Source organism: Rhinatrema bivittatum, chromosome 17, assembly GCF_901001135.1.
Source record: "Rhinatrema bivittatum chromosome 17, aRhiBiv1.1, whole genome shotgun sequence".
Classification (NCBI taxonomy): Eukaryota; Metazoa; Chordata; class Amphibia; order Gymnophiona; family Rhinatrematidae; genus Rhinatrema; species Rhinatrema bivittatum.
In genome coordinates this window covers 63,425,798-63,451,888 of record NC_042631.1, presented here as the reverse complement: position 1 = coordinate 63,451,888, position 26,091 = coordinate 63,425,798, and the positions used below count along the sequence as shown (strand labels likewise).

The 26,091-nt window shown below is 46.9% G+C and overlaps 1 protein-coding gene across 6 annotated transcripts in view; it reads left to right on the top strand.

The window, feature by feature from the left end:
- The window catches only part of PPP6R3 (protein phosphatase 6 regulatory subunit 3), a 1,439,644-nt gene that overhangs the window by 446,438 nt on the left and 967,115 nt on the right, over positions 1–26,091 (top strand). For all 6 annotated transcript variants that reach the window (XM_029582701.1, XM_029582702.1, XM_029582698.1 and 3 more), the window contains 2 exons: positions 1,437–1,550; positions 7,746–7,875. In XM_029582701.1, coding sequence (XP_029438561.1) covers positions 1,437–1,550; positions 7,746–7,875 — 244 coding nt within the window. The remainder of the gene's footprint in view (positions 1–1,436; positions 1,551–7,745; positions 7,876–26,091) is intronic.

Here is a 26,091-nt window from a genome sequence, read left to right as displayed (position 1 = left end):
AGGAAATGATCCTGCAGGGACTGAGTTGGAGAAAAACAGAACATTTATGGGGGAGCTTCATAGCCTGGCCTGGAGAAGGCAAACCAGGATACCCAGAAAATGTCAATATGGAATGGGCTTGCTGCCTATGGGAGGCAGTGTAGAGGAACTTGATGCAGGCATGGCAGAGAGACCAGACGGGAGGGGCTGTTGTGGGGCTGGATGCAGATGCTGCAGTGAGGTCTGAGAGAGATGTTGCCAAGAGGCCAGATGAAAATGCCGCAGAAAAAATGGATGGAGCTGCTCCTGCGGAGAGCCCAGAGTGAGATTCCATGGAGACACCAGCGAGAGGGACTGCAGAGGACCCAATACATGGCACTACAGAGGGACCAGGGACTGGTACTGTAGAGTGGCCAGAGTCTGGCTGAGGCAAGATTGGAATCTGGAATTTAAAGGACTGGGGGTACAAACTGTGCGAAGGGCACAGAGGATGGTAGTCATAGTATTGTCTGGGGTAATCCTAATCGGTGGAGGTGAACATGAACCTAGAACCCCAACACCAAGCCTAGGTGGTGGGAGGCCAGATGAAGGGGAGCGGGGATGTGAGGAACTTCCTTGGATGGGATTCAGGGGGAGTGAAAATGCTTGGACCAATGGGCCCAAGCTGAGGGGGAGAGGTGGGGTATGTGATGGAGTGCCCTTATTTTCCCCTTTTAACTTGTGTGGGACCATGCATTTAGCCTGGACCACCTTAAATCCTACAGAGGGAGAGAGCTCTGTGGGCGAGACCCTGATTTGAGGGGAATAAGAATGTGGCCACAGCTGGGATCAGGAGGCCCTGTGTCTCCAGGAGCAAGGAGCCCCTGCCCCTCTCTGAAGTTGTGTTTTAAGTATACTGCAAAGGTAGGTAGGTATGTCAGAGTGATTTTCTGTTGATGCTAATAAAAGTTGAGTTTGCATTAGAAAAGGCTGGAGTCAGTATGGTTTCCTGCTGTAACCCAGAAGATTTGCTCCGTCATCCTCATACTGCCCTCATTATCTTTTTTTTAGCATTTTTTCTCCTTTCTCCTTTTCCAGTGCCTTTAAATTGAAACCTTGTCAGTAGCAGGTACCCTGCATGTGGTGTCATTCAAGCCACAGAAAGTCAACTTTTGGTTATTTATTTAGCTTTCAGTCTGTGCTGGCTGCTCATGCGCTTTCAACTGCAGCCTTTAGTAGCTTTATTTTTTTTGCAGCTGTTAGATGCCGGTTTTATGAGAGTCTTAGCATATGTGGATGGCAATGAATGAGGTTATTGGGGGCTAGATGTGAATGCACCTTATAAGAAGGCAAAGAGTTGATGAGAAAACGCTGTTTAGACAAATTGCAGCAATTGTTTTCCCATAAAGTTTTTCATTTTAGCTGATGGTCACATTTATATATTCATATGTAAATATTGATTTCCTCTTTCCTCACAGCCAAGAAGTTATCGAGCAGATGTTATCAAATGTTTTCCGAAAGGAGAAAAATGAATCTGTAATAGTCAGTGCGATACAAATATTGCTGACCTTACTAGAGACCAGGCGACCAGCGTAAGTGTAAATTTATACATTATTATAATAAAGAAATACCAGGGGTTATTTGCTGTTTTTGATCTGCAGAATGAAGACTAAGTTATTGTAAGGGTGATATGTAGAGGTATATAATAGTGCTTCGTGCCATGCTAGTGTATCTGCACTTGTGATAGATGAGAGTAGATGTTGTGCGGTGGCAATCTTAGCATTGCCTGGGGAGGAATGGTATTAGAATAAATATTTTCTATTATATCATATTGGTGGTCACGCTCTGTGGCTGGCAACTGGGATATATCCTTAGCAGTGTGGACAGGAAACATTGGGTAGACTGAAAAGTCCAGTTCTTTTTCTGTCATGGTTTTTTTATATTACTGAGTTACTATGCTTTAATGTCACAGTCTGGAGAATGGGAGGCATTTGTAGCATGCTTTGTGCTATGGAAAATTGTCACCAGATTGTTTCATCAGTGGGGTTCGGGATTTTCAGTGTTTCCTGCATTGGCATAAGCTTAGCTGCAAGTGGGAGGTGGGCTGCTTCCTGCTATTCAAGAATACCAGACTTGTTACAGTGTTTTGACCTCAGATTTGCATGGAGGAATAACCAAGTGAATAGAGCAGCAGGCTGCAAACCAGCAAACACAAAACAAGCCCTAATAACTCAGTAGTCTGGGGAAAAATAATCAAACTCCAAAACACACCACAATATTCCCCAGTAGTCATTTTTTCTATTTGCAATCAGGATCACTATAAAGTTTGTTGGACCTTCATGGATACAACTTGATAAAGTGAACAAGCTATGTTGTCCCTTTGGTCCACTTTTAATTTTATTAATATGTTCAAATCTTCATTTTTTTGGTTTGAATTTCAGATGTGGATTTTGTCCATTAAGCCATACTATGAACGCTTGGAGATCTCCACATGTATCTAACCAGATGAAAAAAATGTCGTCGATGTACCGACGCCACAACTGTATTTTCTTAAACCAAGTAGATGGATATAACACTTCTTCAAAATGTGCTACGAAAAGATTGGCAATGTTGGGGGCAACAGTGGCCCCCATCGCCACACCCTTGACTTGCAAATAGTAGTGATCCTCAAACATAAAAAAACTTTTAAACAAAACCAATTCTAATAAAGATGTTAAAAAAGCAGTCGGGACCCTATGAGGTCGTTCACGGAATTCGAAAATCTTCTCCATAAGCTCAAAGGTGTCTTTCTGAGCAATATTGGTATAGAGGGCCTCTACATCCAAGGTTACTAATATACAGTCTTTGGGTAAAGATGAAGTGTTGTCTAGTAAAGACCACATTTGCGTCGTGTCTTGCACAAAGGAAGTTGTGTTCTGAACAAATGGCTTCAAAAAATGATCCAAAGAATTTGATAGAGGTTCAAGAATGGATCCCCTACTTGCCACGATTGGGCGACCAGGGGGGGCATTAGGGTCCTTGTGAATTTTAGGTAAGGTATATAATACCGGACAAACAGGACTTTTAATGCACGAACTTCTCGATTCGTTAAAAAGCCTGTATTAACATTCTGTTCGATGATCGTATTAATGTTTTTGAATTTCTGAAGTCGGATCCTCAGGTAAAGGCTGATAATAAATGGTGTCATCTAATTGTCGCCAAATTTTTTGTATATATTTAGTGCGGCTCTGTTTTACAATCGCACCGCCCTTGGCAGCAGCCTTAACTACTACATCATGATTTTCAGCTAGTTTTTTAATCGCTTGTTGATGGGACTTGGACCAATCCTGTGCCGTACAATTTTTCCTAAAATTCTTCTCCTGTTCAAGTACCAGCTGCATAAACAAGGACAGGGTCGATCAGACCCGGGGGAATCCATCTCGATTTCGGCGTAATTACTGAAATATCTGTTCCCATCTGATCACCAAAAAATACTTTGATCTGCAATGATCTAAAGAACCGAAAGAGGTCAATCCTTGTTTGAAAAGAATCATATGGGGTTTCAGGAATAAAGGATAACCCTTTTTCCAATGCTTGGTGGGTCACCTCTTCCAGGCTAATATCTGATAAATTTAATATCGCTGTTGACTCCTGAATTGTGTTGTCAGACTTTCCCAATCTGTTTTCCGATTCCTGGGACCCTCCCATTCGCTGGTACATGTCCGAGAAAAAATTTTTCCCCCTCAATTCCTGTTCTCTCGGGGATATCCTAAAAAAGGATTATTGTTGTTGTATGTCTTAGACTGTCCCCCCGATACCAAGCTCCAGGGAATAGCCCTTGTGGCGCCTGTGAAATGTGCGAGTTAGGTCTGAGGTGATCAGTCTGGCTGCATCCGGGTTCGAAACAAAGAATTGTTTTAAAGAAATCTACAAATTATAATTCCACCAATGTCGTATATTTTTTACAGTGCCCGTGTGATATGATTTACGTTGGACATACTAAACGAAATATTCGGGTATGGTTGCTTGAACACAAAAGTTGTATTAAGACTCAGAAATTGACAGCTCCATTGGTGGCACATTGTGTGGAAAAAGGTCATCAATTTTGTGATTTCAGGTGGACTATTTTGGAAACAATGTCTCTATGAGAGGTGGGGATCATTAATCGGTTTTAAACAGACGGGAACATTTTTGGATTTTCCGATTGAAAGCCATAGCCTCTAATGGTCTTAATGAGATGATTAATTGGTACTCCCTAATCTAATTGTAACATTTTGATGACATCATGAAGCTGCTGTACATTTAAAAGGAAGGGCCGGAGACGCCATGTTTTAAAGGTCTACCAAAGAAGTACTAGCAAAAGGATGTGTTCGGGAAGCTGACGTTACTTGGGTTGGAGAGCGTTTTGAAAGTCTTTGGAGAACCCCCTGAAGCAGAGTGGTGATCGAAACATGGCCATGTCGGGGTCGTGATCACTATGGACACTCGAGATTTATTTATTTATTTATTTAAAGGCTTTTATATACCGGAGTTCATGCACTTGTGCATACCACTTTGGTTTACACAGAACAAGGAACAGAAAATTACATCAAACAGATTGAACAATTAAATATACAATTACATCCAACAATTGGGTATAAATAACATGGCTAACTTAGTAGGAACTTAGAGTTCCTACTAAGTTAGAACTTAGAGTTAGCTAACTTAGTAGGAACTTAGAGATAAGTTGTGAAAGTTGTCTGGCTCTCTTGACATTGCTTGAAATTAAGGTTTTGTGGTAACAGCCCGATAGGAGACCTTTATGGTGATGGGACTTAATTTTAAAGAAATTATAAAAATAAAAAAAATGAAGATTTGAACATATTAATAAAATTAAAAGTGGACCAAAGGAACAACACAGCTTGTTCACTTTATCAAGTTGTATCCATGAAGGTCCCCTCCTACAGAACAAAAAAAAACCCTGGTACACTAACGAACTTCAAAAATTAAAGCAGGACCTTAGGTCAAAAGAACGCCTGTGGCGCCGCCAACCCTCCCCCCAACACAAAGCAGTGTATAAACAATCACTGTACGGCTACCGGCAAGCCACCATCAACGCCAAAAGGGACTTCCATGCATCAAAAATTCACGACCTACAATTCAACGCCAACGCCCTCTTTTCTTATGTCGCAGATCTCACTAAGACCCCCCACCCCACCACCCTCGAAGAACACTCCAAGGAAAAATGCGAGGAGCTTGCTAAATACTTCCAACATAAAATATCCAGTATCCTCCTACGCTTCCCCCATAACCCCACAACCACCTCCCCCCTCCCAATTCACAGTAGCTCCAGCATCAAATCCTTCGACCTCACATCTACCCTTGAAATTGAGACCATCCTCAAAAAGATGAAACCGGCCACACATTTCGCATACGCAATCCCCTCCAAAACCCTCCTCTCCATTCCCACCACCATCTCCAAACCCTTGGCTGATATCATTAATTGCTCCCTCACCTTCGGCAAAGTCCCAGATCCCCACAAACTTGCCGTTGTGAAGCCATTCCTAAAAAAACCTTCCCTTGATCCCTCCGATCCTGCAAGCTACCGGCCCATCTCCAACCTTCCTTTCATTGCAAAAGTCTTCGAGAAAGTAGTCAATACTCAGCTCACCGACTACCTCGAGGAACACAACCTACTGCACCCATCACAATTTGGATTCCGGAAAGGCCGTAACACCGAAAATCTCCTTTTAGCTATCACTGACACCATACTTATCGGTCTAGACCAAGGAAACTCGTTTCTACTTGCCTTACTGGATATATCGGCAGCCTTTGACACTGTCAATCATCAGATTCTTCTCGCCCGCTTGGCAGAGATAGGCATTGCTGACACAGCACTAAACTGGTTTGCCTCTTACCTTGCAAACAGAGAGTACCTTATAAAACTTGATAACTTTGAATCTGCTCACGTTCCCCTCATGCAAGGCGTCCCCCAGGGCTCTTCCCTTTCCTCCACCCTTTTCAATATCTACCTCCTCCCCCTCTGCAACCTACTCTCAGACCTAGGCCTGGACTTTTTCTTATATGCTGACGATGTGCAAATTCTCATACCCATTCAAAAAACGCTCAATGAAACCATCCTCTTCTGGGAATCCTGCCTAGTCACCATCAACTCCCTATTAGCCAACTTACACCTTGCACTTAATGCAACCAAAACCGAATTACTCTTCATATCCAAGCAACCTGAACACGCCGCCTCCTCCACATCAACCCTCTCCACCCTCACCCACGCCCTACCCCCCTCTGTAAGATACCTGGGAGTCACACTCGACCAACACCTCAACTTCAAGCCACACATCAAGTCCCTGCTTAAAGCAGGATTCTACAAACTCCAGATCCTTAAAAGCTCAAGCCACTACTCCATACTCAAGACTTCCGTTTAGTCCTGCAGTCCACTATATTTTCCAAAGTGGACTACTGCAACGCCCTGTTGCTAGGCCTCCCATACTCCACCATCAAACCACTACAAACCTTACAGAACGCCATGGCAAGAATCCTAACTAACACACGCAAAAGAGAGCATATTACACCCATTCTTGCAGATTTGCACTGGCAGCCCATCCACTTCCGCTCCCAATATAAAACCCTTACCATACTTCACAACATTCTCTACAAAAGCCACTCCGCCTGGCTTAAGAAAATGCCCCACTTTCACATTTCCCATCGCCCCACAAGATCCTCCCTAGCAGGCACCCTACACACCCCCCCCTAAAGACAGCACATCTCTCCACCACCAGGGAAAGAGCCTTCACCATCGCAGGCCCTGCCCTCTGGAACTCCCTCCCCACACACCTCCGTCTTGAACCCTCCCTGCCCACTTTCAAAAAAGGCATCAAGACATGGCTCTTCAGCCAGGCCTACCCTGAAACCAACCCCCTGTAGACAATCCCCCCCACTATGAAGCCAACCCCCCCAGACGCCCCCCTCCCCCAGACACCCCCCCCCAGACTCCCCGCCTCCCCCCCCCTCCCCGCATTTCCTGTACGCTCCTATGGATTTCTCTTTAACACACCACCTGAATTAGCTTGACATAAGTTAATTGTATCACCCTCTGCTGTAAATAAGTTATAATGTATAGAATATACAATGTAAATAAGTTATAGTTTTAAACTATCACACCTCTGCAGTCCTTCTGCTGTAAATACCTCCTCCTGTAAATACCTCCACCTCAATTATGGTTACTCTCCTCTACTTTCTCAGCTGCTATCCCTTCCTCCTCTATCTATCCCCCTCACTCCCGCCCCCCTTTCTCACCTGCTTCCTCACCCGCTCCCTGTTTTTTGTAATTTTCCTCCTTTCTCAAGTTTTATTGTAAACCGGCGTGATGTGCCCGCATTAACACTGGTATATTAAAAGCTGTTAAATAAATAAATAAATAAATAAATAGTGATCCTGATTGCAAATAGAAAAAAATATTACTGGGGAATATTGTGGTGTGTTTTGCAAACCAGCAAAGCCAGGATTCAAATCTTGCTGCTGCTTTTTGTGACCTTGGGCAAGTTACTTCACCCTCCATTGCCTCAGGGACAAATTTAGATTGTAAGCTTCCTGGGAACAGGGCAATACTTGTACCTGAATGTAATCCATGTTGCAGTGGCTGATCAGGCTCGAAAGGTGGAATATAAATCAAAAATTAAATTGTCTTCAGTTTTCTTTTCTTTTCTTTTGTTTTCAGTTTTCTTGACCTCGCCGTAGTAGTAGCTGTCTGGAATAGAGATATGTTATGGATATAGTTTTTATATCTATTAAATGAGTGTCTTTACTTTCAGATTTGAAGGTCATATAGATCTCTGTCCTCCTGGTATGAGCCATTCTGCTTTTTCTGTCAGCAAAACTGTGCTGGAAGCCATAAAAGCCAGACTGGGATCTTTTCACACACTCCTCTTGGAACCCCCTAAAGTAAGCAAAATGATCACACAATTTGTAATTTGTATAGATTTGCTTGCCCACTTGCTGTATGTTTTTCTGTGTAGCAGTGGAACCTGCTGAGAGTTATATATTGTATCACATTGTTAATGAACTTGCCTAACTTTGTTGTTCACTGATATATGTACAATTTTGCTAGATATGAGATTATAGTATAATATAAAAGCTGTTGATCCAGCCAGTAAAATAGTCCCTTAAAATCAAATTAAATGTATTTGTGCAGTAAAAGAAAAAATAGAGGAGTAGAGAGTCTGGGAATTTGCTTATTTAAAAAAAAAAAAAAAAAAAAAGATCCTGCATATAATCCATTGCTCAAGGTGGTGTACAATAGAAACACTCATAAAAATCCAAAAGGAAATAAAGCAAAACAACTGCTAATGCATTTCTCATACCCTTGCTACTTATATCCAGCTAACTGGGTCTTAATAGTTAACTGCAGGACTGTAGCTCCCCCTAATAAAACAAACAACCTATATGATAAAGTCATAAAATGTCAACCGCTGCACGAACTGAATCAAGCAAATACTTGTAAAAATAAATATGATTTTAGCTTCTTGCTTAAAGTCTATGTGCAGATGGTTAGGAAGCCTGTGCCAAAATGTTGGAGCTGCATTCGAAAATGCCATTTCTTTGCTATCTGTGAGATGGGCCAAGTTGATTATAAAACAGGCCACCTTGGACTGACCTAAGCATGTATGTGGGATTGTAAATGTGCATAATCATTCATCCATAGGAATGTATTCTTACTCAAGAGTTTGTCAGTATGTCCATTTTATATTTAATTCTCTATCTCGCAACCAGTGAAGGCCATACAAAATGTGCGTTATATGATTTCTGATCTTTAAGTTTGTCTGAATAATTTGGAGAGCCCTTAGGACATTTGCTGGCATCCTAATGTAGACTGAATTGCAATAATCAATACTTCAGGCTTGCAATGCCTAGAGAACTGTGTGAAAACCAGCTAAGCCTAATGTTATGGTTTGTGGGCGTTGTTACTACCTGTGGGGAAGAGCCCCACAGGTCCGCACCGTCGGGAGGCGAGGTCAGGCACAGCAGGAGTTGTACTGCAGAGGCATCCCCGAGGGGCGGAGCTGCACAGCAAGAGAGGTACAGATGATGACATAGGCTAGCCTGAGGAGTGGGGAAGCCCGAGTCAGGTCTCCAGGCGATGACAAAGGTGACCCTGAGGAGCGGGGAAGCTCAGATAGTCTCTGGTGTAAATAGTAGGCACTGCCCCGAGGAGCGGGGAAGTGCAGGCAGTCTCTTGTGTAGAACATAGGCATTGACCCGAGGAGCGGGGAAGCGAGAAGATAGAACTCCCAGCGGTGAAGGCATTCCCAGAGGCAACCCCGAGGAGCGGGGAGCCGCTGAACAGGACTTCAGGAAGGTGCAGGCTAGCCCGAGGAGTGGGGGAAGCCAGGAGACCAGGTCTCTGATGAAGGCACACGCAGGCCTCGAGGAGCGGGTACCTGCCACAGTCCAGAGTCCAAGAAGAGTCCGAAGGCCACCACAGGTTCGGGAGGACAGGAGCTCGTAGAGTAGCGAATTAACTCGTTGCCAAGTCGGCTAGCAGGGGGTGAAAGCGGAGTTTAAGAACCCTAATCCTATGACATCATGAATCAGGGATGACCCTAAGGATCCCGCCATAGCAGCTTCAAAAGAGGGTCCGATGTGCGCGCCTAGGAAGGCCCGGAGTCGGCGTGGATGGCGGCGGCGTCCCATCCGCCACGAGGACCCATGGGGTACGTGGCGGCAGAGGCTGGCCCCCCACCGCGAGCAGGCCCGGAGATGGAAACAAGACAGTGCAGGATGTTAGTAGACGCGGTCGCAGCCGTCTGCGACCGACAATCATAACACCTAATAGGGGCCTACGTTTCTGTAGTAAGTGTAACTTGAAAAATGCTGCCTTGCTAACAGATTTCACATGGGCATGGATTGTAAGATTCAAGTTTAAGATGACACCAAGACTTTTGACTTGTAATACAGTGGGAGTTTGGTAGAGTTATCTCTGAGTCTGCAACTCAGTTTAATGTTTACTTATCAGCACTGTGCAAGCTGCTAGGTGGTCTGGGGCTAAATGTTTGTTATTGTGCTGATGACATACAATTTTTCATTTCAATAAGCAATTTACCAGTTGATGTTTCTATTTTTATTATTTTACATTATTTTACCTTTTCCCTTCTCACATTGACTGTACATAGAAAAATGTTATGTGTTAATGTTATCTATTATTTTTTCCTCCTGTAATAAGTTGTTTAAAATGTAAACCGGAGTGAAGGCAGCTTGCTATACATTGGTATATAAACTCTTCTAAATAAATAAAATAAATAAAAATTCACTCAGCTTTAGAGAAAATTTGAGTAAATTGGTTATTGGAATGAAAAATTGTATTCCATCAGCATTATCAACAACTCTCATGTGATCTGGTTGGGATCTGTCCTTCATATACCCACTCCATGGTGCTCGCTAAGATCAGCCAATAAGGGGCTGTTAGTGATTCAGACTGTTCATCAGACACGCTTGGCGGAAGTAAGAGACCTCACATTAGCAGGTCAATTTTATGTAACTAAAAGCCTGAATATCTAAGACTGATGCAAGATCAAATGCCTTCAAAAAAGCCTTAAGGACATGATCTTTAGAGACAAATAGTGAAGGAACAAAGCTTTTCCTAGCATGTAGCCAGATGGACTCAGAACGAATGGGTATAGTATGCTCATGCTAGCAGTTGGAGACGGATCTGATATCAGCACGGGTATATATACCCCCACAGGAAGCGTAGCAACTCAGTAATTTCCGTCTCCAAAGCAGTTTGGAGAGCCTGCACGCTCGCTGAGCGTGTTTCCAATCTACTTTCTATTTTTCTATATTCTTCTTACTAAATTTCTTCAGGAACATCGAGCCCCACACTCCTGCGGTGATACCCTTGGGGTCCCTCCCCCAGTTGAATTTCCCGGGGTGATTTCCGCGATCCCCTGGAGGTTTAAGGCCTCAGTCCGGTGGCCGAATCGCGGCAGGGACGTAGCCCCCGGGCGAGAAGGGCTCGGGCATGGCGAAAGAGGCGCCTCAGTTCCGGCGTGGACGAGGCAGCGGGTGCATTTCCTTAAGCGCGGTGGTGAAGGTACTTGCCCTCTCCCCCCGCAGCCGGAGACCGCCCGGGTTCGAACCGGGAAGCGCCGAGGATCAGGTAAGGCATACATCTCTTACTTTTTGGTCTCCGAGGATGAGGATCGGCGGCGTTGTCTGCATGTGGCACGCCGTGGAGGTCGCCATTTTGTCTGCCTTGTTCAGGTATTGAGCGCCCATGATAGGTGCCTGTCTATGCTTAAGCGCATATGAGATATCCTTGAGTGTATATTGTATACTACTGAGCACATATTGTATATTATTGTGCATATATTTCTGACCGCAGACTAATGAGCGCATATTGGATAGCATTGAGCATATGTTGCTAATCGCATACTAATGAGCGCATATTGGTTCTCATTGAGAATATATTGCTGCCGCATATTATTGAGCGCCTGTTATATTAAGCGTATATTGCTGCCGCATATTATTAAGCGCCTGTTGTATTAAGCACCTGTTGAATTAAGCGCATATTGCTGCCGCATATTATTCAGCGCCTGTTGGATTAAGCGTATATTGCTGCCGCATATTATTGAGCACCTGTTGTATTAAGCGCCTGTTGTATTAAGCGTATATTGCTGCCGCATATTATTGAGCGCCTGTTGTGTTAAGCGCCTGTTGTATTAGGCGTATATTGCTGCCGCATATTATTGAGCGCCTGTTGGATTAAGCGCCTGTTGAATTAAGCGCATATTGCTGTCGCAGATTATTGAGCGCCTGTTGTATTAAGCTCATATTGCTGCCGCAGATTGTTGAGCGCCTGTTGTATTGAGCGCATATTGCTGCCGCATATTATTAAGCGCATATTTTTCAATGGAACAAAACGCCTCAGCGTCTTCAGCGGCAGCGCCTCCTGACTCAGGCATTAAAGCCCTCGGCCTCTGCTCCGCATGCCAGCTTAGAGCCACGCATAGCGAGGAGCCAGACTCCCTTTGTGCCCAATGTGAGGAGGCAGTGGGAGCCTCGGGCCAGGACCAGTCTCAACCACGGTTTGCTGACAGTTCCCCAGGGGCCACTCCGGATCTAGCGGGCAGTCTCGAACAACCTGGGATCCCGGGAGACCTGGTACCCCGACGACTCGAGACCACTTCCATTTCCTGGGTGGATCTCTTTAAGGGGATCCATGCCTTTGTACAGATGCAGTCAGCTTCCCGTCCAGGCCCTGTTGCTCCGGCCGTTGCGGTGGTTACTCCAGCTGATCCTGCCCCTGGACCTTCGCACCCTTATCACGGGCACCCGCCTCCGAGCAGTCCGGTTCAGACGGACCCTGATGTCTCGGAGGACGAGTCCGAACCCCCGGAGGAGGGGGAACGTCCCTCGGGGATTGAGCCATATCGAACCATGAGGCGGTTCTTTCCCAAGGAAGATCTCTCCGACCTGGTATCTCAGTGCCTGGCGGAGTTGGATATTACAGGTCCCAGCACTACGGTGCCCTCTACGCAGAACCCTCTACTGGAAGGTCTTCGTCCTCCAGCCCGCCATTATCCCTTCTTGCAAGCAGCACAGCAACTGATAGATTTGGAATGGGCTGCACCAGCAGCCTCATTCAAAGGGGGTCGGGCCCTGACGAGCATGTATCCTCTGGAACCAGCAATCAAGGAGATGCTGGCGTGCCCTCAGGTGGACGCCTTGGTCAGCGCTGTGGTCAAGCGCACTACATTCCAGTTGAAGGGGGGGCGGCCCTCAAGGAGACTCATGACCGATGCCTGGACGCCATCCTGAAACAGACCTTTGAGGTGGCAGCTCTATCTTTGCGGATCGCAACCTGCTGCACAGTGGTGACGCGTTCCTGTTTGTCACAGGTCAGGAACAATGCTCCGGCAACAGACATGGAGTCAGCTCTCTCATTCCTCACGGATGCTGCGTCAGACCTAGTCCGTACAACAGCCAAGGGGGTCTCATCCTCCGTAGCCGCCAGGAGGCAGCTCTGGATTCGGAATTGGTCAGTAAATGCGCCTTCGAAGACACGCCTCACCAGAATGCCCTTTAGGGGTTCTTTCCTGTTTTGGCAGCGACCTTGATAAACTGGCCAGTACATGGGGCACCTCTCCAGTACCTCGACTGCCGGAAGATCGATTCAGAAGGAACCAGCGTGCCTTTCCAAGGCCCTCCAGAGGTAGGAGCTCCCAGCGCTTCACTCCCTATAGGAGTCACTACCAGGCACCTCGTCCTCAGGTCAGGAACCAGTCCTTTCGGAACAAGCAGCGCAAGAGGGGAGCCGGCTCGGGTTCAGGTCCCGGCCGCGCCCCCCAATGAGAATCTGCCGATCCATCTGGGGGACGGCGCCATAGGGGGCAGGTTAACCCTCTTCTACCCCAGATGGGTCGAGATTACGTCGGACCAGTGGGTCCTCGCCATCATCCGAGAGGGGTATTATCTGGACTTTCATCATCTCCCTCCGAACAGGTTTGAGGAATCTTCGTGTGCCATACACAAAAAGGCAGCATTGGAAGCTACCCTGGCGAGGCTCCTGTCCTTGAAAGCCATCATCCCAGTACCTGCATGGGAAATGAATTCTGGACACTATTCCATTTATTTCATGGTACCCAAGAAAGAGGGCACTTTCCGGCTTGTATTGGACCTCAAGTCGGTCAATCGATACTTAAGGGTCCCGAGGTTTCGCATGGAAACTCTGCGCTCAGTCAAGACCGCAGTACAGCCAGGAGAATTCCTCACGGCCTTAGACCTGTCAGAAGCCTACCTACATATCCCGATCCATCCGGATCATCAGCGCTACCTACGCTTCAAGGTTCTGGGACGCCACTTCCAATTCCGGGCTCTGCCCTTCGGGTTAGCCATGTCGCTGCGGACCTTCACCAAGGTGGTTGTAGTGGTAGCAGCGGCGCTCAGACGGGAAGGAATTCTAGTCCATCCCTACCTGGACGATTGGCTGATCAGGGCGAAATCACGGGAGGAGAGCCATCGGGCAACCGACAGAGTGATCGCCCTTCTGGAGAGCCTGGGATGGGTAGTCAACCTCAACAAGAGTTGCCTACAACCTTCCCAATCACTGGAATACCTGGGAGTCCAGTTCTACACTCAGGCAGACACAGTCAGTCTTACTACCAAGAGAAGGTTAAAACTTCAGACTCGTCTCCGGTCCTTGATGGGAGCCAGCCGGCCCATAGTTTGGGATTATCTGCAGGTTCTCGGCCTCATGGCCTCCACCCTGGAAGTGGTCCCCGGGGCAAGGGCCCATATGAGACCTCTACAACACTCCCTGCTGGAGCCCCCGCTTCCGGAATTATTCCATGCATCTACCTCTACCAGCCAGTGTGCGGACCCAGTTGCGGTGGTGGTTGCAGTCCAACCACACGAGCAGGGGGTCAAAGATGTCCTCCCCCACATGGACTCTGCTCACCACAGATGCCAGCCTGAGCGGCTGGGGAGCACACTGCGAAGAGCTCACCGCAGAAGGGTGGTGGAACAGAGAAGAGTCAGGGTGGAACATCAACCGTCTAGAGGCATGAGCAGTCCGGTTAGCCTGCCTACAGTTTGCTCACAGACTGTGGAACCGAGCAGTCAGAGTGATGTCCGACAAAGCCACCACGGTGGCATACATCAACCGTCAGGGCGGAACCAGAAGCCGACAGGTATCCCTAGAGATAGCCGCTGATGGCTTGGGCAGAGGCGAATCTTCAGGACATCTCCGCCGTCCACATTGCCGGGAAGGACAACACCATGGCAGACTTCCTCAGCAGAGAAAGCCTAAATCCGGGGGAATGGCAGCTGTCACCCACAGCCTTCCAGATGATTGTGGATCACTGGGGGATTCCGGACATGGACTTACTAGCGGACAAGTCCAATGCTCAAGTACCCAGATACTTCAGCCGGAAGCGAGATCCGTTCTCACACGGGATCGACGCCCTGGTTCAGCCATGGCCTCCAGGGACTCTGCTATACGCCATTCCTCCGTGGCCTCTACTGGACGCCCTGATCCACAAGATCCAGAAGCACCGGGGCCTAGTTCGTCTAGTGGCACCAGACTGGCCAAGAAGACCCTGGTACGCGGACAAGAGAAGACTACTGGCAGGGGAGCCCCTTCCCCTGCCTCCTCTCAGGGACCTGCTTCGTCAAGGTCCCATCCTCCACGAGGATCCAGCTCAATTCTCTCTTACGGTCTGGCCATTGAGAGGGCTAGACTGAAGAAAAGAGGTTACTCGGAGCCCGTGATAGATACACTCCTCCGAGCCCGCAAGTTTTCCACATCCCTCACCCACGTAAGGATCTGGAGAATATTTGAAGACTGGTGCAAATCTCACGACACCAATCCACATGCGACCACAATTCCTATTGTTTTGGATTTTCTACAGGATGGGCTTCAGAAGGGTCTCTCCCTAAGCTCCATCAAGGTTCAGGTGGCTGCGCTGTCTTGCTACGGTCCCAGGAGGGATGGCAAGACCATTGCCACGTATCCAGATGTTTCTCGCTTCCTGAAAGGAGTCAAGCACGTTCATCCGCCACTCAAGTGGCCAGTGCCCCTGTGGAACCTCAACCTAGTTTTGGATTTCCTCGCGGGATCCACCTTCAGACCCCTTCGGGGCCTGTCTCTCCGTTCTCTAACTTTGAAGATGGTGTTCTTGCTGGCGGTGTGTTCAGCACGCCGCATCTCTGAGCTGCAAGCGCTGTCCTGTCGTGATCCCTTTCTTAGAATCACTCCGGAGGCTATCCATTTTCGCACGGTTTCCTCCTTTCTACGTAAAGTGGTTTCGCAATTTCACCTCAACCAAACCATATCCTTGCCCACTACGGCGGGTTTGAAGAAATCAGAAGAAGGGCGTTTACTACGCCATCTTGACATCGGCAGATTGCTGCCCAGATATCTGGAATTGACACAAGAAGTAAGAAAGACGGACCATCTGTTCCTCCTGCACAGCGGAAAGAAACAAGGTGAGGCGGCCTCTCGGCCCACCATCGCCCGCTGGATTAAAGAAGTTATCAGAGCAGCTTACGTAGAGGCCAGGAAATCGCCGCCTCTTCAAGTCAAGGCTCATTCTACCAGAGCCCAAGCAGCATCTTGGGCAGAATCCAGGATGCTGTCGCCTGCAGAAATATGTAAAGCGGCGACATGGTCCTCCCTCCATACCTTTTCCAGGTTCTACCATCTGGATGTCCAGGCCAGGGAGGACACAGCATTTGCGAGGGCAGTCCTACACGGTCCTCAGGCAGCCTCCCACCCAAGCGGGGAGTAAAGTTTTTGTACATCCCATTCGTTCTGAGTCCATCTGGCTACATGCTAGGAAATGTTGAGATTACTTACCTGATAATCTCCTTTTCCTTAGTGTAGACAGATGGACTCAGCATCCCGCCCAGGCTGCCAGTATACATGGGTTCACCGATTCCAGGTAGGCCATGTCATTTTCTTAGTTAAGAGCGTCCCCTTTGCCAGGTGTCGACGCCTTCCAGTTGTGAATGCTGGTGGTCTCCAGCTCCTATCAATCGGTCAGGGGAATCCTTTTTCACTAATTCATTGATCGTCAGTACACATATATCCATAACAGCTTTTGCAAGGAAGATTACTGAGTTGCTATGCTTCCTGTGGGGGTATATTTATTTATTTTTATTTATTTAGCATTTTTCTATACCGACCTTCAAGGTTAAATACCTTATCAGGTCGGTTTACATCGAACAGGGACATAAAAACAGTAAACATTAAACAACTTATTATAATCAGGAGAAACAAAGTTACATTTAACAAGGACTGCAAAACTTGGAAGCTTAAACAGCTGGAAAGAAAGGCTTAAGAGGGTAGTAAATTAAAAAACTAAGACCTAAAATCTGACGTCAGCACGGGTATATATACCCGTGCTGACGTCAGATCCGTCTCCAACTGCTAGCACGAGCATACTATACCCATTCATTCTGAGTCCATCTGTCTACACTAAGGAAAAGGAGATTATCAGGTAAGTAATCTCAACATTAATGGAGACAGAAAGCAGTTAAGTTCTTACGTACTTTGATTCCGTGCCATTTGTGTAATTCTTCATTGTGTTTTTTTTTTTTCTTGAACTCTTTATCAGTTTTTTTAGGCATATAGGCAAGTACATTGGCAGAAAAGTAGAGTATTTTCATTTAAACAGAGAATATATAGTTAAAATATTACAAAGAAAACAGAAAAAAACATCATCTGGCCCAATGTGAGTAAAGCAGTATTAAAAACAAGAAGAAAAAATGAAATTTACTGCAGCAAGGACCAACAATTTTTAATCAAGAACATAATATAAGAAGAGACCATAATGAGTCAGACCAAGGGTCCATCAAGCCCAGCATCTCGTTTCCAACAGTGGCCAACAGTTTCCAACAGTGGCCACTTTTAACCTAGTTAAAAGTACCTGGCAAGAACCCAAACATTAAATAGATCCCAGGCTACTAATGCTATTATAAAGCAATGGCTATCCCTTAAATCAACTTAACAAATAGCAGTTTATGGATTCTCACTGGACAAGCAGGATGGTAGTCCTCACATATGGGTGACATCATCAGGATGGAGCTCAATCACGGAACACTTTTGTCAAAGTTTCTAGAACTTTGGTACCTACTGGGCATGCCCAGCAATGCACTGACCCTGCATCCAGCAGGGGTCCCCCTTCAGTCTTCTTTTTTCCACACAGCAGTAGCCACGCTGGTTAAGGAGCTCTCTTCAGATTCCTGACAGGAATTTTCCTCACGGAACCTCATTCAAAAATTTTCAAAAAATTCTATCGATATCCATACTCCGCGGTTTAAAGGTAAGGTTTTACCCTTGTCAATTCCCATCGAGTTATCCCTTTGGGGCCTACCGGCCATCGACTGCATCGCGGATAAATTTATGTCGGAGCCATGGCGTCGGGTTTTCGTCGGTGCCCTGACTGTACTCAGACAACGTCCATCACTAACCCAAATGGGGTCTGTGTTATGTGTTTGGGGTCCGACCACGATGTCCTAACTTGCACTAAATGTGCCCAAATGACACTGAAGGGCTGTAAGGCCCGATTAGATAAAATTGACTTTCTCTTCAGTTAAAACCCCCGACTCCATTGATAGCTTCGACGTTGTCCGAGCCGGGGCCATCGACCTCTTGCCAGCACCGGGACACCGCTGCTGTTCGACTGGCACCCACAGTTCCAAAAATGTCTATAGCCTCCTTGCCTCCTCAGGAAAAGGACCGAGGAGAACATTGTGAAAAGCGTCGACAATGGCATCGGAAGGCTCAGTCCATCGATCCAGGCCTCGTCATCGACGTTGATAGAGCCACCGACAAAGAAAAGGCCCCATCCTCTTCTGTGACCGGGTCACTGAGGCAATCCCCACCTTCAGTTGTGCTGGGATCCGGTATTCCACCTTCACCGGTGGAACCTCCCGCTACGCCAGTGCTGCCTCCTACTCCGGTGCCGGGGTTCCAAGCCCCAGGCTTCCGTGAGGAATTGGATCGGATGATCCAAGAGGCCATTGGTAATGCACTTCAGGGCTTCCATCCACCATCGACGCCGGTACCAGTCCCTGAGCCGGTCACCGATCCGATTCCCGTAGTGCTCGCACCACAACTGGGTAGACTGGATGCGTTGATCGGTGCCCTGCCTCCGATGGAACCGAGAGCACCGGTGGGTCCAGTGCCTTCTACACCGATTCCATTATCATCGGATGATGAAGAATCACCGATTCCCATTCCACCATCTGGGATTTTACCACCGACTCATCCATCGATGCCTCCGGTGCCTCCATCGATGCAGTCTGTGCCACCTTCGATGCCATCGATGCCTAGGCCTGGTCCTTCAAGATTAGCATCCTTTCTCCCTGCTGGAGACCCCCTAGGTGCTGTAGATCAACCCTACAATCCTTGGACCGATGATTCGTCCCTGGATACAAATTATTTACTATCCGAGCCATCTCTCCCAGATGAAAGATGACGTTCTCCACCAGAAGATCTGTCTTTTATCAATTTCATCAAGGAAATGTCTGAAACCATTCCTTTCCAACTTCAGCAGAAGAGGACTCTAGGCACAAGATGCTGGAAGTACTCCAATTTCTTGATGCTCCTAAGGAAATGATGTCCATACCTATTCATGAAATCCTTCTTGATCTCCTGAAAAGAAACTGGGAACACCCATGATCCGTCCCAGCTGTCAACCGTAAGACAGATGCCACCTATCTGGTGCAGTCAGCTTCTGGGTTCCAGAAGTCTCAGTTGGATCATCATTTTGTTTTGTTGAATCAGCCCAGAAGAAGGCACGATGTTCAAAACCTCATTCCGCAGTAATAGAACAACTGCTTTCCTGGTCAATCTTATTATGATTATACAGTGCCGCATATACACAATCCAATGGGGAAACAAATTCTTATTGTGTTATTTTATATATGTAGGACCAATACGCAATGAGTCTGTATGTCAATCAGACCCACCATGGAAAGGTCACATTACTTTATTAAATTATATCTTCAAACTATTTTTTAGATTTTTTTAAGTGCACTAAAAACAGTCCATATTGCCACGGGAATTAAAAAATACTTGGAGATTCACTTTTAGCATGAAATGCATGAACATCAGCAAAGTTGTAATACTTAGCTCATGACCAGGAAACCAGTTGTTCTATTATTGCATACTTGTACCTAGGTTTCTGGAGTACAGGGTGTTTGGGCTGATCTCGTTGTGATTCAAAACCTCATTCCTCCATATCTCCAGGGAAAGAACAAAAATCCCTGGATGCTTTTGGCAGGTGTGTCTTCCATGGCTCCATGCTCATATCTTGCATAGCCTCTTACCAGTTATACATGACCCAGTATAACAGAGACCTCTTTAAAAGGATCCAGGACTTCTCTGATTCATTACCAGAGCAACTCCAGACTCGCCTTCATATTCTGGCTCAAAAAGGTCTGGATGCTGGAAAACACGAGGTCCGTGCTGCTTATGATATCTTCGACACTGCCTCTAGAGTTTCTGCAGCGGGAATTAGTGCATGAAGATGGGCCTTGCTCAAATCCTCGGACTTAAGACCAGAAGTCCAAGACAGGTTAGCAGATCTACTCTGTGTGTGCGATAATCTCTTCGGGGAAAAGATCTGAGAGACTGGCACAGTTGAAGGACCATCATGAAACGCTGCGCCATCTTTCTTCTGTGCTGTCTGAGTTCCCTTCCACCCCTAAGAGAATTTTCAGACGAGACTCTGGGGCCAACCTACAAGCCAAGGAAAGTTTGTCCTCCGGCTTCTAGAGGACGCCCTTCCAGACCTTACCAAAAAGGTCAATCCAGGCAGACTCTGCCTCAAAAGTCTCAGCCAGCTTCTCAGCCTGGACCAGCATCGGGGTTTTGTCTCCTTCCTAGAGAGTGTAACCCAACCTCCTCTTCCATCCATATCAGTCGGCGGTCGACTCTGCCACTTCAACAGCGCTTGGCACACAGTCATCACAGACCAGTGGGTACTTGCAGTAGTCACCCAAGGTTAACATCTAAATTTCCTGATTGTTCCAGTGGACTCTTCACCTCGGCTGATGTGGGGGAAGTCCAACTACTCTCCCTTGCTCAAACAGGAGGTCTCATCCCTCCTCCTATCCCGAGCAATAGAACCGGTACCCCTCTCCCAGCAGGGGCAGGGATTTTATTCCCGGTATTTTCTAATACCAAAAACGTCAGGTGGCGTACGCCCGATACTGAACCTCCGTGTACTAAACAAATTTCTGCACAGAGAAAAATTCAAGATGGTAACCTTGGGCTCTCTACTTCCTCTTCTGCAAAGAGGAGATTGGCTATGCTCTCTAGATCTCCAGGATGCATACACACACATCTCAATCACACCATCTCATCCCAAATTCCTGCTATTCCTGGTCGGCACTTGTCATTTCCAGTACCGTGTACTATCATTCGGCCTGGCGTCTGCTCCATAAGTATTCACCAAGTGCCTGGTGGTGGTCGCAGCCTTCCTCAGGAATCAGGGTGTCCATGTCTACCCTTATCTCGATGATTGGTTGATAAGGGCTCCGACTCAGCAGGGCGCGCTAACTTCCCTGCGTCTCACTATCAACACCCTGATCTCCTTAGGGTTTCTAATCAACTATCCCAAATCCAAGATAGTTCCATTTCAAACCCTATCCTTTATAGGGGCCGACCTAAACACTCTACAGGCGAAAGCCTTCCTCCCTGAGGATCGTTCTTTCACCATTATATCTCTGGCGCATCAGCTTACAGTCTTGAGTATCTTCAACTGCTCGTCACGTCCTCATATTGTTGGGTCACATGGCATCCTTGGTGCATGTCACTCCGATGGCTCGCTTAGCCATGAGAATAATGCAGTGGACTTTAAAATGCCAGTGGATTCAAGCTTGTCAGCCAATGTCCAGCATTATCCACATTACCAAACAGCTCCGTCCGTCACTAGCCTGGTGGATGTACCACTCCAATCTCCTTCAAGGCCTTCCTTTTCAGGCTCCAGATCCTCAAATCACCTTAACAACAGGCGCATCCAACCTTGGGTGGGGTGCACATGTAGGCGACCTGCAAACTCAGGGAACCTGGTCTCCAGAGGAAGCCAAACACCAGATAAATTTCCTGGAGCTATGGGCGATCAGATATGCCCTCAAGGCCTTTCAAGATTGCCTATCAAACAAAGCTATCCCGATTCAAACCGACAATCAGGTTGCGATGTGGTACATCAACAAACAAGGGGGAATGGGCTCCTACCTCCTGTGTCAGGAAGCTGCACAGATATGGGCATGAGCCCTTTCCCGCTCGATGTGCCTCAAAGCAACCTACTTGCCGGGAGTGGACAATCTCTTGGCAGACAAGCTGAGTTGCACTTTCCATCCGCATGAGTGGTCTCTGAACCCCACGGTAGTGGACGCGATATTCCACCGTTGGGGTTACCCTCGCATAGACCTCTTTGCGTCGCTACACAAGCACAAAGTAGACCCCTTCTGCTCTCTCATTCGCAGTCACCACTCACAGTCAGGAGATGCCTTTGCCCTCTCCTGGGCCGGCGGTCTCCTTTGTGTACCCTCCACTTCCTCTCATTTCAAAGACTCTCGTGAAGCTCCAGCAGGACAAAGGATTAATGATTCTTTGTCCTTACCAGGTGTAGTTTCTAATCCTCCAAGACCTATCAGTACGCCGACACATTCCTCTGGGGAAGGATCCCCTTCTAATCACTCAGAACGAAGGGTATCTCCGTCACCCCAACCTCCAAGCTCTGTCTCTGATGGCCTAGATGTTGAAAGGTTAATCCTCCAACCTCTTAACCTTTCAGAGTCAGTATCCCGAGGTCTGGTGGCTTCATGAAAGCCTTCAACAAGAAGGTCTTATCGCTCTAAATGGAAGAGGTTAACGGTCTGGTGTACTTCCATGTCCATAGACCCCTTCACTTGTTCCACTGCAAGGTTCCTAGACTACCTAAGAACATAAAATGCCATACTGGGTCAGACCAAGGGTCCATCAAGCCCAGCATCCTGTTTCCAACAGTGGCCAATCCAGGCCATAAGAACCTGGCAAGTACCCAAAAACTAAGTCTATTCCATGTTACCATTGCTAATGGCAGTGGCTATTCAAGGGAACTGACTCTGGTACCTCCTACCTCCTTGCTATGTTAGTTATTTATTTATTTATTTCTAGATTCTTTTATACCGCGGTACGTATAGACATACATCACCTCGGTTTACAGTGAAACAATAAATTAGCAACAGGCTTTACATGTAACAGTTTAAAAAAAAACCAAAAAAACAAACAAACAGTAAAACATTTGACAGCAACAGGCTTTACAGAAACAAGGGTTTTAAAGATAATATGCATACATCATTAAATATCAAACAATAAAATATAAATAACCATGTATTCGCAGGAGCAAATTAACTGTCAGCAACGAGACCAATGTCACATTGCATACAATAGCCTAAATTGCGTAACAGTGGGGGGGTATGGAATAGCAGAATGTAAATACAAAATGCGAGGAAAAGTGAGGAATAATAAGGGATAGCTGATGTTAGACATCTCTGCAGCTTTCGATACTGTTAACCACACCATCCTCCTTAATATCCTAAACAGTATCGGTATCACTGGAGTTGCACTCTCCTGGCTTAAATCATATTTACAAAATCGCCAATTTACAGTTCTCCTAGACAACCACGAATCTGATGCCATTAAACTGGATCAGGGCGTTCCCCAGGGCTCCTCTCTCTCCTCTACCTTATTTAACATTTACATGCTTCCTCTCACCAACCTCCTCACTAATCTTGGCATCAAACACTTCATCTACGCAGATGATGTGCAAATCCTCTTCCCTTTCTCTGACTCTCTTAACTCAGCCCTACAAAACTGGGAATCATGCCTTACCGCCATCAACAAACTACTCACTGACATGCACCTTGCCCTCAACCCCCAAAAGACCGAACTCCTCATCATTTCCACCAAACTACTTCTCCCATCCCCTCCTCCATCCTACTCCTCCACCGCCTTCCTCCCACACATCCGCAACCTTGGTGTTCGTCTTGATAATCAACTCTCCTTCAAACCCCAAATCAAAGCTATCTTAAGTGACTGCTATTTTAAACTACAAACCATCAGAAAACTCAGACCCCTCCTACACTTCTCAGATTTTCGCACAGTACTCCAATCTATCATCCTCTCCAAGATCGATTACTGTAATGCTCTCCTACTCGGCCTCCCTTCCAACCATACCAAGCCTTTACAACTCCTACAAAACGCTGCTGCACGTATCCTTACCAACACTAGAAAAAGAGTTCACATCACTCCTACCCTCTTTGATCTCCACTGGCTACCTATCCAATCTCGTATCCTGTTCAAAACTCTTTCCCTGATTCACAAAAGTATCGCCAATGAAAACTACAATTGGCTCTGCCCCCCACTCCTTCCTCGCACATCCACCAGATCCACACGTCCTGCCCTACAAGGAACACTCCGCTCCCCCTCTATCAAACCCTACAAGCTAAAATATACTATGACTAGAGCTTTCTCCCTCGCCGCCCCCACTCTCTGGAACTCTCTCCCTCCAGATCTCCGCATGGAAACATCCACCCCCAAAATTTAAAAAAAAACTAAAAACTCTGCTCTTCCAACAAGCCTACCCTCCCGCTACTCCATCCATATAATGTATATATCTTTTTTTCCACAAGACTATTTGACTTCCTTTGTAAATACTTTGTAAAAAATTTTTTTTTTTTTAAATACCTTTATCTTTAATTTTATAGATACTGCTCTAGGAATTGCCCTGCCTACCATTTTGTTTCCTGTAAATCCTCCAGTTATACCTTTTTAATCCAAATTTTATAGTTAATGTTCCATGTAAAGGCTTCTGTCTACCTGTTTTTGAGTTTCATTGTACACCGATACGATGTGCAAACGGTTGTTGGTATATAAAAAAGTTAAATAAATAAAATAAATAAATAAATAAATAAATTCTCTAAGTGAACTTAATAGCAGGTAATGGACTTCTCCTCCAAGAATTTATCTAATCCTTTTTTAAACACAGCTATACTAACTGCACTAACCACATCCTCTGGCAACAAATTCCAGAGTTTAATTGTTATAAAATCAGGGGTTGGCGCACGAAAGGGGGTGCACAGTTGTGCACCCTGCGTGTGGTGACGCCTGCGGCTTTCATCCGTTCCATCCCAGGCCGCTCTGATTTCGGAGTGGCCTGGGAGGGAACTTACGATCCCCCTATCCTAACCTTCCTTCCCCTTCCCCTAACCAACCCATCCCCTATCCCTAATCTAGGCCCCCCCAATAAAATTGTTTTACCTGCTGCGCGCCGCCACCTGGCCCGCACGCAATCATCCGACACAGCGGCAAATGGCCCGAGGCCTCTCGCCCCGCCCCGCACCTCTCTGCCCCTTTCCCAAAGCCCCAGGACTTAGACATGTCCTGGGGCTTTACGCTCGTCGCCGGGCCTTTCTAAAATAGGCCCAGCGCGCGTAACCCCACCTATGCGCGTACATCCAGTGGATTTACACATGTAGGTTTTTTAAAATGTGGCCCTAAGTCTCTGCGCGGCAGTCTGCATTAGCATGATGCAGTGCGCCTGCCTATGTTGGATTCAGAAGCCTCAGGAGCCAGTAGCTTCGGGAGTACTCTCTTCTGTGCTGGCAGCCCATCTGGAGGCGTGGGGGTGGCCTATGTGGCGGATGATTTGCATGATTTGGTGCACACAGCAGCTCGCAATTTGGTCTCTGTAGTGGTGGTGAAGCGACTTCTGTGGCTGTGCAACTGGTCAGTGGACATGTGTTCCAAGTGGTTAGTGCAGATATGTCACCTTCCTTTTAAAGGAAAGCTTCTCTTCGGGGAGGATCTGGATCAGCTTAAGGGAATAGATTGCTAGAGGACAGGAAGAATGTAAAGCCCTTCTCTGGTTGCTTTTGGCAGCCGAGGCGATTTCGCTCTGTAAGTGGAGCGACCTTCTCTGGATCTGAGCAGCTGCCCAGCCATCGTCAGTCCTTTCGGATCACCAGAGGAAGTAAGCCAGCCCAATGAGATCTGACCCACCCACTCACCCCAAATAGTGGTCGGGGGCCGGTTGTCCCATTTTTACGGAGACTGGGTGAAGATTATTTCCGATCAATGGGTGCTCAAGGGTATAAGAGATGGCTACATCTTAGAATTTTTTCGACCACTCAGAGAAGCTTTTCTGGAGACGTGCTGTGTTTCCCGCAACAAACGGGAGGCCATGGAAGGAACCCTACAAAGGTTGTTAAGTCTGGAGGCTATTTTCCAGGTGCCGGCGAGCAAGCCGGGGCAAGGAAGGTACTCAGTCTACTTCGTGGTTCTGAAAAAGGAGGGCACATTCTGTCCCATCTTAGATCTACAGAAGGTAAACCAGAGCTTGAAGGTCCCACGTTTCCGGATGGAGATGCTGCGCACAATGATTGCGGCAGTCCGCAAGGGAAAATTCCTGGCATCATTGGATCTCACCAAGGCTTACTTGCATATCCCTATACGGCAGATCCATCAGAAATTCCTGAGGTTCAAGGTTCTGGGTCAACACTTCCAGTTCCGAGCACACCCATTCGGGCTAGCCATGGCTCCGTGGACCTTCACGAAGGAGATGGTAGTGGTAGCAGTGGCCTTAAGGAAGGGAGGGGTGTTGGTAT